Here is a 15000-nt window from a genome sequence, read left to right as displayed (position 1 = left end):
CCATTTAGCAATATTTACATTTGGCCAGAATAAAAACATGGTTTATGTGCTCTATAAACAACATTGTGTGTGTGCAGTATGTGTATGTGTGTGTTTGCATCTGTGTGTGTATGTATGCCTGCATGCGTTGGCGCGGGTGCGTGCATGTGTGTGTGTGCATGTGGACAAAGACTACAGATGAGTGGACTCTGTAACCTTCCGTAAGTCCATGGATTTCTTTATTGTGAATCCGACTTACATCAAAATGGCTGAGTCCATTATATTTGCATTAGGTCGGAGGCTGCTGATGTCCTCTGCAACAGACTCCAAGAACTCTGGCTCACACTTGCCACTGCTTATACAGCATACTTCAACATTCAATGCAAATGAATTGTTCGTGTTTTGAATACCCAGTGCGAGTTCAAAAGCGTGCATAGCAATCTGAACCACTGCACCCGTGTAAATATTCAGACCCAGACTGTTCCACCCGAGAATTTGTCTCACCACTATGGGCGTGTCCCGGACGGTGTTCTCCGCTATGACAACGTCGTAGCTCTCCCTCTCCCACTGTGGGGGCTGGTTCTTCACGTTGGTGATGGTGACCGCCAGCTCCACGGAGCTGTTCCTGTTTCCCCCGTCTGTCGCAACGATCTCCCTGGTGATGTAGGTCCTCTGTGGAGGAGGGCCGGCGGTGTGAGGGAGGTCAGGGGAGGCGAGGAGGAGGAGGAGGAGATGGGTGAGGAGAGGAGGGGGAACGGAAAGGGAGGAGAGGGATACAGATGAATAAGCGTAGAGGAAGGGAGAGGGGAGGGAGGGGAGGAGAGGCGAGGACATGAGAGGAAAAGAGAGGAGAGGAGAAGAGAGGAGTAGATGGGTTTATATGGAAAAAATAAAGGGGAGGAGGGGAGAGGAGAGGAGACACAGATAAACTTGCATGTTGGCACAGGAGAAGAAGAGCTGTAGCTTGCAGGGAGAGTTATTAATTAGTAATATCACACCAAGGTGGCAAACAGGTGTACATTCCATTTCTTACAGTATTGTTCAGTCTGCCCTAATTAAATGGCGGTCATGCTATTCTTCATGCTGGGTTTCAGTGTTGGCAGATGTCGAGTGTTAGTTCAGGGTCTTGGTGGGTTGTGTCTAGGTGGATGACAGAGTGTCTATTATGTATGATCAAGCTTTTCTGGAGGGCTTGCGATCCCGGGAAAACAGCATTGTGTTTGAAGAGACATGGTTGGTGGTAGTTGCTATTTCTTGCCTCGTGCCACCAATGTGAGGGATTTTGGGAGGGTAGAGTTGACATAACATTATGCAATTATAATCAGCTGCAGGCAGCTGGTGCTCTGCCCTAATTAGAATTGTTACAAAAAAATGGGAAAGAAAAAAATACTCTTAAATGACGTCTGCGGATCGTAAGGATCTGCCAATTGTTTCTCCATCCAGTCCCTGTGAATCACATTTATATGCAAGCTGTTTGAATTATGTAACACTCTCCCTGAGAGAGAGACAGGAAAAGAGAAAGCAAGAGAGAGAGAGAGAGAGAGAGAGAGAGAGAGAGAGAGAGAGAGAGAGAGAGAGAGAGAGAGAGAGAGAGAGAGAGAGACGGACTGCGAGACAGAGATACAGAGAGACAGAGACGGAAAGATACTTGCTGACATTGTTTCTCCTTCCCTCCAAAAAAAGCAAAAGCTCTGTTTAGGAAGTAGTCTCGAGGGCCACTACCCAAGAGGATGGACTCAGCTTCAGTAGGCGTTCTCAAGGTGATAAGTCCACATAATCATGGCCAACACTCTCTGGTATTAGCATTCACACCGACAGCAAATGGGCAGTGACAGATAATTCTCTGTGGTCTACCGTTGAATCTGTTATTAGTATTTGGTACAGAGAGATGCAAAAAGTGTCAGAGAGGATGAGAGCAGAAGAGAGCAAGTTTGAATAATAAATTCTACCAAAAATGCACCCCTCCCTGTCTGCTCTCCCCTCCGTTCCACCACCAATGAGAGATGTTGCACATGTGACTGACAGGCAAGAAGGATTCCCTAAACCAATCGGTGAAGAGGGACTCTGATCGGAAATTAGCCTAGAATAGTCAAAAGCAGGAGCACATTGAACCAGAACAGAAATTCTCAGAGCTAATGGATGGCTTTGGCATTTCTAACAAATTACACTCAAATGATAGCGCCTAAATCGTGCCTAAAGCAACTTCAACACTAGCGTTAAGAGCGCTGCATTGTACCCATTGTTAAATGTTTGATTGGTCTAATAAAGTACTAATTTAAAAAGAGAAAAAAATCATAGACCAGATGGCCCTGTACAAGGACAAGAGCTAATGAGCAAAACCCTACTGGCTCAAGCGCACAGATGTTCTGTCTGAATCCGGAAGGTTCCACCTCTGCATTTATGAGTGAACTGTGTTAGGATGTGAGTGAGAGAAAGGTCAGCAGAGTGTGCGCCTCCAATCTTGGGGTTGACGGTATGAGACCAGCTAAATTTGGGTTCTGTCATCAGAAAATCTCTGTTACAATGGGGCAGGGAGCAAGATTGGGACAGGCTGGTCTCCTACACCGTTCTTACTACGAACGGTGTAGGATATAATGTGAAAAGTTATGCACAATTTCTCGTAAGATTGGTACGAATGTCCAGCAACCCGAGTAATCAGAGCGCCCGCGCGAGCTCCATATTTGTAGCTCTTGTTTCCGCAGGTTACTTCTTATACAGAATATAGCCTACCCGGATTATATTTCCTCAAAGCTACAAATGAGCATGAAAAATGCCACGGGCAGTTTAACTTACTAGCTAAACATCGTATACCATTACTGAACGAAGACTACAAAAAAAGGCACATTTCTCATTAGAAATGTAATAAAAACGAATTGAAACAAGCGTAAAGCCAGCCACGTTTGGTTTTCAGTGATAGCAGCGTCCATATCTACCACTTATGACAGAGAACGTTGTATTTGCTGGCGGGACCCGAAAGAATATTCCGAATAATTTATAAGCTAAACCACTGAACGGATATTATGACAGTTCAATGCATAGGCCCATTTCTCACTAAAAACGTAATCAAAACCCATTTTAATTTGGCAATATACATCAAAATATATTGCATTTCCACTGAGATTAAAAGCCATGTCCACTCTATTTTGTGACATTCGTAAGAATTTTCCGAAAATGTTGTCATAACTTTATATATCATATGGACCATTGTGTGAGGTTACGAAGATTGTGAACAAATATATAATATAGGGAGCTGACGTAATAGAGTGATTGTTCCCTGGTGTCCTCCGGGGTGAACCTCTTCACTCCCAATGCATCAGAACAGTCTAACATCCCACCGGAATGGCTGCAATCGTTTTCCGTAGCAGTAAGAGTGTTGGACTTCCTGTAATGGGGTGCCACTTTGAGCACCTGCTACGGCGCGGTGGAGCTTCTTGTGAACTTGTGTTACACTTTCATTCATGAGTTCCTTTGAGTGTATGAGTGTGTGAGTCTGAGTCTGAGTCTGAGTCTGAGTGTGAGTGAGTGAGTGAGTGAGTGAGTGTGTGTGTGTGTGTGTGTGTGTGTGTGTGTGTGTGTGTGTGTGTGTGTGTGTGTGTGCGTGTGTACCCAGTACCCACCTGAGAGATGGGCTGGTTGACGAACACCCAGCCGGTCAGAGGGTTGACCCGGAGGTATTCTGGCTGCTCATTGGACATGGAGTAGGTGACTGCGGCGTTGGAGCCAAAGTCATCATCGTGAGCCGCCACCCTTAAGAAGCTGGTACCAATCATGGTGTCCTCACGAAGGAAGTCTAGTGGGAACGAGTCACAGATGGATGATGTTACATTCTCAACAAGGAGAGATGCACTAGCTTAACTCATCGAAGAGATACACTAGCTTAACTCAACTAATCGATTTGATACTGACCTACACCTGTGTACTAAATGTATAGATACTATGGGACCGTAACCACCTCATTACTATTCTGTATTACAAAATAAAGTAAACTAAAACTATGTATTTATTAATTATTATTATTTTTATTCATTTTTTTCGTAGCGAGTAGCGAGAGTTCTGACCAAAAATTTTCTAACATTGTTCAAACACAGAGAAATCCACGGTTCTATTCACTAGGTTACTGTGAATGGAACCGTGAATGATCTGACTGTTACGTCAGTTCATTCGGTCTCATGTCAATGGCGTCATGTGCCCTTTACCCCCTAACGTGCAAAAAGAGTATTCCAGTAGAGACCTAATTTATTGATGTAATATCTAAATAGCGAGCTAGCCCACTACTATGTACAACTTTGCCAAGTGTCTAATGCTAGCCATCAAGCTAATGCACGCAAAAGTGTAACCTTTACTTGGATGGGATTGTTTCCCATATATTATTATAGATTTATTTTTATGTTTAATATTTAATTTCATTGTAGAGCTGTACACAACACATTGATTTGCTGTCTCTCTCCCTCTCCAAAAAATAGACCTGAGTGTCAATAGCCCTTCCTCTCCATGCTCACTTTAGATCAAAACATGATCATGCGTGGGAGGAAGGATTGTTGGCTTTTGCCGGCAGGGATGATGGTTGGTCGAATTAATTAATAGAATCAATTCAGAGTTAAAAAAATCTGCATTATGGTTGCCATTCATCACATGGTCTAAACCTCAAGGGAAGTATTTTTTTTTTAAATCTTTTTCTTGGTTGTGAAAGAGTCAGCGATAGTTTCCACTGTATTATAAACAGTCTATGTGAAGTCAATTGAAGCTGTTTTATTAAAGGACTATGTGCGTCGAACCCACCCTGGGGCTTCTTTGAAAACGTAGCTCCTTAACTGCGTTTTGCTTTTGATGAGCCAGTGGGATACACGACGAAACAGCAATTATAATCCATCGTGAACATTTTAAAACGTGAGAGACATCTCCGGTTTAATTGCATTTTAGTTATTCTATTATTTGGGGAAGGGTACTTTGTTATTCACCTATTGTGTAGCAATATGGACCATCGATGGCTCTATAGAGAGGAGTGCTACTGCCTGATCGTCTCCCAGGCAAGTATGCACCGCTTGACACGCAGGACTCATACCGGGGGGCACGTCTTCAGTATGATTGTTTTGACTAAGGATAACAGCGCTGGGCTGCCCCGAGATTTAATTCCACGCATAAAATGAACTGCTGTTGTGATAGTTGCCTGATCAGTGGAAAGTTGGTAAGGTTGCGTTATCTAACTTGCGGTAATTGTATTAGAACGAAATGACATGACATGAGATAAACTGAGGTAGCGCGTGGGATCACTTCTCCCATGATCCCACGCGCTACCTCACACGTCGTCAAACAATAGGTTTGTTATTGTCTTGATTGAGCGAGCCTTCGCCGCATAATTAACTTTTATCCAAAGCGACTTATAGTAACTACATTTGTCAGAAGAAATAAAAACAAGATATCGCTGTTTGTACAGTAAGGATGCTCATATAAACAAGTGCCAAGCACTTACAATTGCTAGATTAACTCATTCCCCGTACACAACAAAGATAGCTTGGATAAGACGCTACATGATGCCAAGTACTATTTTTAAGTGCCAGGACGTACAATACACAATAAGTGCATGAGCGGGGTCTTTTTAGGAGAGCAAGAGGAGGAGCAGGGGCGGTGGTGGGGTAAGGGGGGGGAGGCTGTGTGGAGTCCAGGTGAACTCTGTACCAGTGAGCCTTGAGTCTCTGGAGTAAAGCCGGAGCAGGAGAACAGTCATGGCCAACTCACACTCATATCGGAGGTTCTCAAACTTGGGGCTGTTGTCGTTGTGGTCCAGGATGAGGATGTTGAGCTGGCAGATGCCGATGAGAGGGTCAGTGGCCTGGTCGGTGGCGGTGACCGTCACCGCATACTCCCGCTGGCGCTCCCGGTCAAACTTCCTCGCCGTCACGATCACTCCTGCAGGCGCGTTGATGCGAAAATGAGCAGGGAAATTCGGAGACCACGTAACCCATGATCTACTCCGCTGGTTTGTGTGTTTGGGAGCTGGTCGGTCTGTGTGTGGGAAATGTGCAATGGAATGAACTGAGGCCCTCTGAATGTATATTATCTGTGTCTATGGATGTATATTACCAGGAAGTAGGATCGTGAGGAAGTAATGCTCGATCCTCTATGTCCGCAGCCCACCCAAGTGTCCACATGCTTGAGCAAGTTGCCCAAGCCCTACCAGCTCCTTAATGGTGGAAGTTAATTCCCACTGTAAGTAGCTTTGGTCTGCTAAGTAGTAGTGAGTAGTAGTAGTAGCAGTAGTGACTAGCAGTAGTAGTACGACTTGTTAGAAGTAGTAGTAGTAGCAGTACTAGTAATAGAAGTGAGTGAAAGTAGCAGTTGTAGTAGTAGTAGTAGTAGCAGTGAGTAGTACTGAGAAGTAGTACTAGTAGAAGTAGAAGTAATGAGAAGTAGGAGTAGTAGCAGTAGTAGGAGTGAGTAACAGTAGTTGTAGTGGTATTAGTAGTGAGAAGTACAAATAGTAGTAGTAGTAGTAGTAGTCCTTCATCGAGTGCTGTAAACATGCATCCAGAATCCTTCCCAGATCCTTTTCCGGGACCCCAATCAACCCACGCAAAGCCATAGCTCACTAGATACTTCAAAAAGTAACCATCTCTAAAGCTAACAATAGCATCAAAATGAGCCATCTCTTCTTTAGTGCATAACCATTAAAAAAAAAAAAAAAAGGATTTGCGCCACCCTGAAAGCGGGTCGGATAATGCTGCTGCCACTCACCGCCTCGCTCGCAACATGACCTCCGGGACGGCTTTCAACTTGGCTGACACAAGAGGACAATGAGTGGCTAACGGGAATGCTCCTACGACAAGAGGATCCGCTCGCATGTCACACTTGACTTTGGATCACACAATCAGCGGTGTGGCAGCAGTGCCAGGGGTGTTTGTGTATGTGAGCGATAGCAAGAAGGTGTGAAGGACAGGGGGGGGGGGGGGGGGGGGGGGGTGGCAAGAGGAATTAAAAGGGTTTTGGTCTGCATGTCCTCTGCGACTATTTATTTCAGTTACTCGCTGACGTATTTTTTTTTTCGGAATAGAATGATTTATTCCTGGTAGGAGGGAATATTTTGTAATGTAAAAGGGAACATAAAATATTAGAGGGAGAAGGACAAGAAAAAAAAAAAAACGGAAAAAATGAAAGACGAGCGTCTCCGAGAGCAGCCCGGGCCATGTTCAGTGGACAGGTTACAAGAGACGCTCGAGTGACTTTAAATCAGGGAGAGGACACAGGAGGACACTCATTCACACACAGCTAATGGGAAGGATACCAGAGGTAAGTTGAACACAAGACTAGGGACCTTGTCACATTTCCTATCATAATCAAGCCAACGGCCATAAATCAAAAAACCTGGATTTACATAATGTATGCCTTAGTGTGTGAGTGTGTCTGTGTGTGTCTGTGTGTGTCTGTGTTTATTTGTGTGTGTGAGTCATTGAGTGGGCATGAGCGTGTGCATGTTTGTGTGGGTGGGTGAGTGAGTGAGTGTATGAGTATGTGTGAATGTGTGAGTAAGTGTGTGTGCGTGTGTGTGTGTGTGTGTGGGTTTGTGTATGGGTGTGTGTGTGTGTATGTGTGTGTGTGTGTGTGTGTGTGTGTGTGTGTGTGTGTGTGTGTGTGTGTGTGTGTGTGTGTGTGTGTGTGTGTGTGTGTGTGTGTGTGTGTGTGTGTGTGTGGTTGTGTGTGTGTGTGTGTGTGTGTGTGTGTGTGTGTGTGTGTGAATGTGTGTGTGAGTTTGTCTGTGTGTGTGTGTGTGTGTGTGTGTGTGTGTGTGTGTGTGTGTGTGTGTGTGTGTGTGTGTGTGTGTGTGTGTGTGTGTGTGTGTGTGTGTGTGTGAGAGAGAGTCTTTGTGCGGGCATGAGTGTTTGCATGTTTGTGTTTGTGTGTGTGTGTGTGTGTGCATGAGTGTGTGAATGTTTGTGTGTGCGTGTGCGTGCGTGCGTGCGTGCGTGTGTGTGTGTGTGTGTGTGTGTGTGTGTGTGTGTGCGTCTGTGTGTGTATGAGCGTGAGCGCACAAGCGTCTGCATGTGTGCACACACATTTCAATATATCCTGCATACAGACTGTGTATGTGTGAGGCTCGCGGTACCTGTCTCAGGGTGGATGCTGAAGGCGGGCACGGTGGAGTCCTTGTGCATGAAGCCGTAGGACACCCGGCCGTTGGAGCCCTCGTCCGCGTCCACCGCCTGCACCTGCAGCACGAAGGTCCCGGCCGGCTGGTTCTCCAGCACCGAGGTCCGGTCCCGGTACTGCTGGCACTGGGGAGGGAGGGAGGCAGACAGCCACACTATGACTGGATTTCTGAAGCTGTTTTAGTACTTTATATTTTACCTTTTCATAGGACTCATACTTGTTGTTTTTTTATAACTTTTATCATTTGTTTCTTTGTTTATCGGCTTTGCAATGTCATTTTCCCTTGCCGATGAAGCTATCTAGAAGTGAATTGAATGAAGGAGAGAGAGAAAGAGGGTCAAAGAGAGTGGGGGACAGTGAGAGTTATTTTTATCATATTGTTATTCACTAACAGTTTAAAGAGATGTTATTATGCTTTAATATGCGTTGGCATTATTAAGGTGCTATAAAAGTTTTTTTTGTCACGCCAATAAAACACAAGGAGTTCAATAGAATTTCAAGCGGGAGCTTATGTGAGAGAGAATGAGAGCGAGAGAGAGACGAAGAGTTTGAGCGGGTAAGGTTCCCATTCCGACGAATTTGTCGATGACGTTCCATTACAGAGCGCAACCTTTCATAGTCCTCCCATCGCACGGTTCACTTTAATGCATTTCACACGCGTATGCTTCAACCGAATAGGATGTTCCAAAAGTGAAAACATTTTAATAAGGGAATTCAGCCGATTTGTTTTTTTGTCCGTGTCAAATCGCTATACCAAAACATTTTGCGCTGTTCTCAGAGGGAGGCAAACACATTCCTGCGTGACAGTGTGAGCGTGACCAAAGAGACAAAATGGAAAAAAAAAGGGCAACAGAGGAGGAGAGAGGGCTATGCATACAAAGGAAGGAAGCAGGTGGGTGGGACAGATGTTATTCCATGCATTCTACTCAAGAGATGCCAGAGGACGCATCCATTGCAAAGGTTCAGATTTTCATTGTGCAGGGCAGGATGAAGAGAGTGGCATATCAAAGATCTCTCTCAGATATAGGACACAAGAACACAACCTACGACGAAACGCAGAGAAACGGCATAGGCCAAAGAACGGGAATAGGAAAATCAGAAAAATCGACAGGAATTGGATCTTTTGAGTCAAGCTTTTGGCTGCACTTCACACTGGGCTCTGATATTCCGGCACACAACACCATCATGGGTGTGTGTTTTCTTTTTTGCCTATGTGTGTTACAATCGGTGCCATGGAACTGCAGGTCTGAAGCATGCATATTTGAATTTCTGTTTTCTAAATGAGACAATGCCTTTGTGTGTCGTAATTAAATAACAAACCCGGCCCAAGGAGTTAAAAATAAAAAGCATGCCGTGTATTCACACATCTATATCTACATGCACACAAAGTTGTTGCCAGAGTCTTCCACAGCTCAGGAATCACAATGTGCTGTTTTGGTCGGTCTGTCTGCTATCACGCTTTTCTTTGCGTCTCCCTCTCTCTTTCTCTCCCTTTCCCCCTCTCTATGTATATATCTCCTCTCTCTTGCTCTCACTCTCTCTGTGTCTTCAACTCCCATCGCCCATCACATCATTCACTCCTTTCCCCCTCGCCTCCTGCCTATAGCCATCTTGGAGCTCCCTCTCTCCCGTTCTATGTCTGTCCCTCCCCATCTCCCTCACTCTCTTTACCTCCCTGTGTGTCTCTCTCTCTCTCTCTCTCTCTCTCTCTCTCTCTCTCTCTCTCTCTCTCTCTCTCTCTCTCTCTCTCTCTCTCTCTCTCTCACCATCTATCTAACCCAGAGGTTCCAGACGAAGATGAGGAACTCTCTCCTTGCTGCTCTTTGAGGCTCTCCTCCCGACATCTAATTAATGACAAGGGAGCTGTTTTTATCCCTGCTGTTTTCCCCTTGTCTTTCATCTGGCCTCACCCTTCCTCCCAGATGCACATGTCCACATAGTCTCTCTCTCTCTCTCTCTCTCTCTCTCTCTCTCTCTCTCTCTCTCTCTCTCTCTCTCTCTCTCTCTCTCTCTCTCTCTCTCTCTCTCTCTCTCTCTCTCTCTCTCTCTTCTATGTCCATCACTCAACCTTCTTAATTTCCCCCTTGACCTAACTTGTCTCAGCCAACACACACACACACACACACACACACACACACACACACACACACACACACACACACACACACACACACACACACACACACACAAAAACAATCAGACACACATACACGCACACCAGAGACGCCAAAACACAAACAAACAAACGCACGCCGGATAAATGCGCATGCACCTTCCTCCAGTAACCTTCGCTGCACTCCGTCTACAACTCCCAGCAACACCGACACATCCTCACACACGTCCCCCCTCCTGCCGCTCTGGTGCTCACAGCTCTGCTACGCAGCTTCACACCTTCCCGGCTCCGCTGTCATCCTACCAGGCCCTGGCAGGTGCTCACATTTACCTGAGCACTGATTCCACATACAAAGTCCAGTAAAAGCTACAGTTCCTCACATAGTAAGGAGATGTGTGTGTGTGTGCGTGCGTGCGTGCGTGCGTGCGTGCGTGCGTGCGTGCGTGCGTGCGTGCGTGCGTGCGTGCGTGCGTGCGTGCGTGCGTGCGTGCGTGCGTGCGTGCGTGCGTGCGTGCGTGCGTGCGTGCGTGCGTGCGTGCGTGCGTGCGTGCGTGCGTGCGTGCGTGCGTGCGTGCGTGCGTGCGTGTACCTGTGTGAATAAAGCACAAGAACAAACATTGGAGTTCCCTAAGGACTTGTATGCTGTGTGAAAACATTTACACCAATTGAATGTTGTCGTCTCTTTGTCTGTCTGTGTCTATCTCTCTCTCCTTCTCTTTTTTTTCTCTCCCTCCCTATCCATCTTGCTCTCTATTAAATTTTTCTATCTCTCTCTCTATTTCTTTCTCTTTCCATCTGGCTCTCTATACCTCTCTATCTCTTTCTCTTTCCATCTCTCTCTCTATCCATCTTGCTCTCTATATCACTCTCTATCTCTCTGTCTCTATCCTGCTGTTCCATCCCTCAGCTCTGGAGACCCCTGCGTGATCCTAGGGAACGGGGGCATCATAAAGAACCGAGAGATGAAAGGGGCATCTTCTGCCTCTCCGGGTCCTACTGCGGCGGGGTTGGGGTCGGGGGCTGCCAGCAGAGAGTCTAGCTTTCAACCAAGAAATGGCAAATAAATGTGCACTGAAAGACTTGCGTCATGGGCTATTCCCTTTCATGAAGTTCAAGTGAATGCATGACAAATATTCCTATGAGCTCCAAATGTAACATTTGTGTCGTCTTTGAAAAGCCTGAACCCACGCTGCTTCGTCAGCGTCTTCCCGCTCCGTCAACACATCCGTGTCGCCCAATGTGTGTTCAAACTTTCTGTGTGTCTGGTGTTCCTTACATATTAGCCCCGTCGCAAGGCCGCCGTGTTGGCTTCGGCTTTTTAACCGCTATCTGCTAACAGGAAAAATAAAAATTGCAACAGGCTTTCAGAAAAACGCCTGGGGAGAAGGACAGCCCGGAGCCCAGGCTCCCATGAACCAGCCTTCCCCAGAGCACCTTGAAATGTGACAAACACTTCATTGCTCTAATGTAGATGATGGGAGCGTGGAAAAGCGCTGGCCTTGCACAACTCTCGAGCGTGTGAATTTAAGAAAATATTTCACTCTTACAAAGACCAACACAAGACACGGGGCAGTGATTCAAACATCATAAACGTTGGCGAGGAAGGTAGTCGGAAAACTGAAGTAAAGACTGAAGTAAAAAGAGGAGTTGAGAAGTAGGAAAGCGAGGGAATAAGAGAGAGAGAGAGAGAGAGAGAGAGAGAGAGAGAGAGAGAGAGAGAGAGAGAGAGAGAGAGAGAGAGAGAGAGAGAGAGAGAGAGAGAGAGAGAGAGAGAGAGAGAGGGAAATAGCGAGAGAGAGAGACAGACAGACAGACAGACAGACAGACAGACAGACAGACAGACAGACAGACAGACAGACAGACAGACAGACAGACAGACAGACAGACAGAGAGAGAGCGAGAGAGAGAAAGAGAGGGAGGGAGAGAGATACAGAGAAAGAGAGAGAGAGGGAAATTGCGGTGAAGCAGGCAGCAGTTTCGACACAGCTGCGAGGAGAATAAGGAGACATACTGTATAAGCCATTGAATTATATTGGAGCGAAGACGGGGGGACAGATAGGCAGAGAGAGCAGGGGGGGGGGGACAACCGAGCGAGAGAGAGGAGAATAGGGAGGGTGCGAGAGAAAACCAGAGAGAGGGGGCGAGGGAGAAGGGGGGAGGGAGAGAGATGGAGATATGGAGAGAGAGAGGGGTGTGAATGAGCGAGACAGAGAGAGAGATGGAGAGGGAGGGTGCGTGAGCGAGAGAAAGTGAGAGATATGAAGAGAGAGAGTGTGAGCGAGAAATATAGAGAGATGGATTCGGGGGGAGAAAGAGCGAGAGAGCGAGAGAGAGAGAGGGATATGGGGACAGAGAGAGCTAGAAGGAGAGATGAAGATAAGACAGCTGATGCTTATGCTACATTGTCATTTCTTCGTAACTTGGCCACATAATGAGCACAATATGTAATGATTGCACTTGTGGCTCCAGGCAATGTCCATGTATTCCCGCTGTAATTCTGTCAATTATGTCACTTTTGCTGCAAATTTGACATTGTTTGGGTGGCTTCTGTTCGGAAATCTTGACTCTGTTCCTTCTAAAGATGTGTGATTTTATTATAGTTTTTCTATACAATGAGATCATACGGATGATAACAGGTCAATTAGTATATCAAACCAGTGAGTATGTACGGGTTGATGGAAGCCTTCTTGGTAAATGTTTAGATTTAACTTTTAATTTCTTATGTGTGCGTGTGTGTTTGTGTGCGTATGAGTGTGTGCGTGTGTGTGTGTGTGTGTGCGTGTGCATATGTGTGCGTGCATGCATGCGTGTGTGTGTTTTTGATTGAGTGAGGGTGTGTGTGTGTGTGTGTGTGTGTGTGTGTGTGCGTGTGTGTGTGTGTGTGTGTGTGTGTGTGTGTGTCTGTGTGGTTGTGTGAGTGCATGGCCAACTAGAATCACCTTTTCGAAGACTGGTTTGTTGTTGTTGACGTCATCCACCCCCACGATGACCTGGGCTGTGGAGGACAGAGACTGCGGACCACCTGATGCGTTGTCATCCGTCGCCGTGACGTTCAGGATGTACTCCACCCCCTGGAGTCGTGGGGGCGGGCTTGAACGCAGACGGATCAGTCCTGGAACCAATGAGAGCCATGCGTTATTTTCACTTGAATTATTCTCTTGCAAGATGCTCCTTGATCTCAACCTGTATTTTAAAGGTGTTACCTTTACTTAAACTTTGAAGATGCATGACCCTTTAGACTCAAAAATGGAAGATGATGATGCATTTAACTTAAAAATAAAATAAGATTACCTATTGTTACCGACTGACCTACTGTCCTATAACATTATTATAACCAAAATAACTAAAGTCTTCTTTTTGGCTAACTTCCATTCTGTTTTGGCAGCAAGACCTTAGCAGTTACTCCCTCCTCCAACATCATCATGAATTGCAAGACTCTTGCACGACTTCTGTCTCTTTTTCCTGCCAGCTTCATGTTCTTCTCTCGTCTCTTCTGTTCTGCCAGTGTCAGTCAACAAAGTAATCCTGCTGCCTGCCCGTGAATGCGCAGAGAGGACATTCTCTTTTTGAAGTTCTCTCCCCTGATTGGATTAGGATGGGAATCGGATTCCAGACATTTATCTTTTGGTTTATTGAAGAGCGGAAGGAGGACTGGGTGACCCATTTCCCTGACCAAACGCTCTGTATCACTGACGGCTGTCGGAATGTGGTGCAATTTAATACTTCTTTTTACAAATAAATAAATATTACTTACAGCGCATTTTATTTATCCTCATTGGTCATAACTAGAAATATAATTCAGATTGTGAGTCACTGGTTCTCTTGTATTTAACTATCATTTTTGTGTGCCTGGTTTCATATATTTAGACGATTCAGGCTCATTTCCACAAGATGCGTGTCAAACCGCTGGCCTAACTTTATTCAAATGAAAAAAATACCTTGTGACTATTACTCAGGCTGCCGGTTTGTGTGTTCTACGCATTCGACACTAAATGTAAAAAGGCAGCCTAACAAATGAGGTTAATTTAGCCAATGTTTGTAGGGAAATTGTATTACAGGGGCCCAAAAAAAAGAACAAACGTATTACCATCTGTCTACCCCAGCGCTGTAATCTCACATAAATAACGTGTTTTCCTGTTAGAGCACATGCAGACACAGACACACTCATTGGTCTTCCAAGGACCCCCTCCCTTCTGCTCATAAATGTGCTCTCGAAAGGAGGGAACATAAAGACATAGTTTGTTAAATAAAGCGACAGTTTTAGCACAAAAGCCTAGCTCCCCGACTCAATCTTATGCCGGTATCTAGAATGCACCTTTGTGGGTCTTTTCCCCTCTTATCCTTGTGTCAGGGCACTTTGGTTAGACAAACATTGTTCAAACCCAAAGTTTACACAACACAATGGGATTTGAGATATTGGTGCCGCATACTGTAGTATTGTTCAGCTTGGCCCCTCCTTATTCCTTATAATTCTGTTGATCTGTTTTTGTGTAATGTACCATTGTTTGCATTTCAAACCATTACATATTCATTGTACTTCTGTATCATCAAATGTCGGAACATAAGCAGCGCTTACGTTCCAGGTTCCAGGTTCCTTCCAAGATGAAGGAACGGATTCAAAAGGCAAAGCAGATGTTTTGGGCATAGCAAATTGGAAGTAGTTAAGGGTGGATTAACAACCAACAAAAGTGAACGTGAAATTACAAGCGGAAAAATCAAATGGAATGAGGACATCTTTAATTGTAAGAGGGAAATGTAGTCCTGGC

General features: G+C 45.5%; 1 protein-coding gene across 1 annotated transcript in view; it reads right to left on the bottom strand.

The window, feature by feature from the left end:
• Nucleotides 1-15000, bottom strand: part of si:ch211-186j3.6 (neural-cadherin) — a 153888-nt gene that overhangs the window by 113741 nt on the left and 25147 nt on the right. Inside the window, exons 3-7 of the mRNA XM_056608050.1 lie at nt 13174-13346; nt 8078-8246; nt 5716-5886; nt 3597-3769; nt 484-651 (exon numbers count right to left, since the gene is read on the bottom strand). Coding sequence (XP_056464025.1) covers nt 484-651; nt 3597-3769; nt 5716-5886; nt 8078-8246; nt 13174-13346 — 854 coding nt within the window. The remainder of the gene's footprint in view (nt 1-483; nt 652-3596; nt 3770-5715; nt 5887-8077; nt 8247-13173; nt 13347-15000) is intronic.

The sequence above is a fragment of the Gadus chalcogrammus genome, chromosome 14 (assembly GCF_026213295.1).
Source record: "Gadus chalcogrammus isolate NIFS_2021 chromosome 14, NIFS_Gcha_1.0, whole genome shotgun sequence".
Classification (NCBI taxonomy): Eukaryota; Metazoa; Chordata; class Actinopteri; order Gadiformes; family Gadidae; genus Gadus; species Gadus chalcogrammus.
This window is presented reverse-complemented; position numbering and strand designations above follow the sequence as displayed.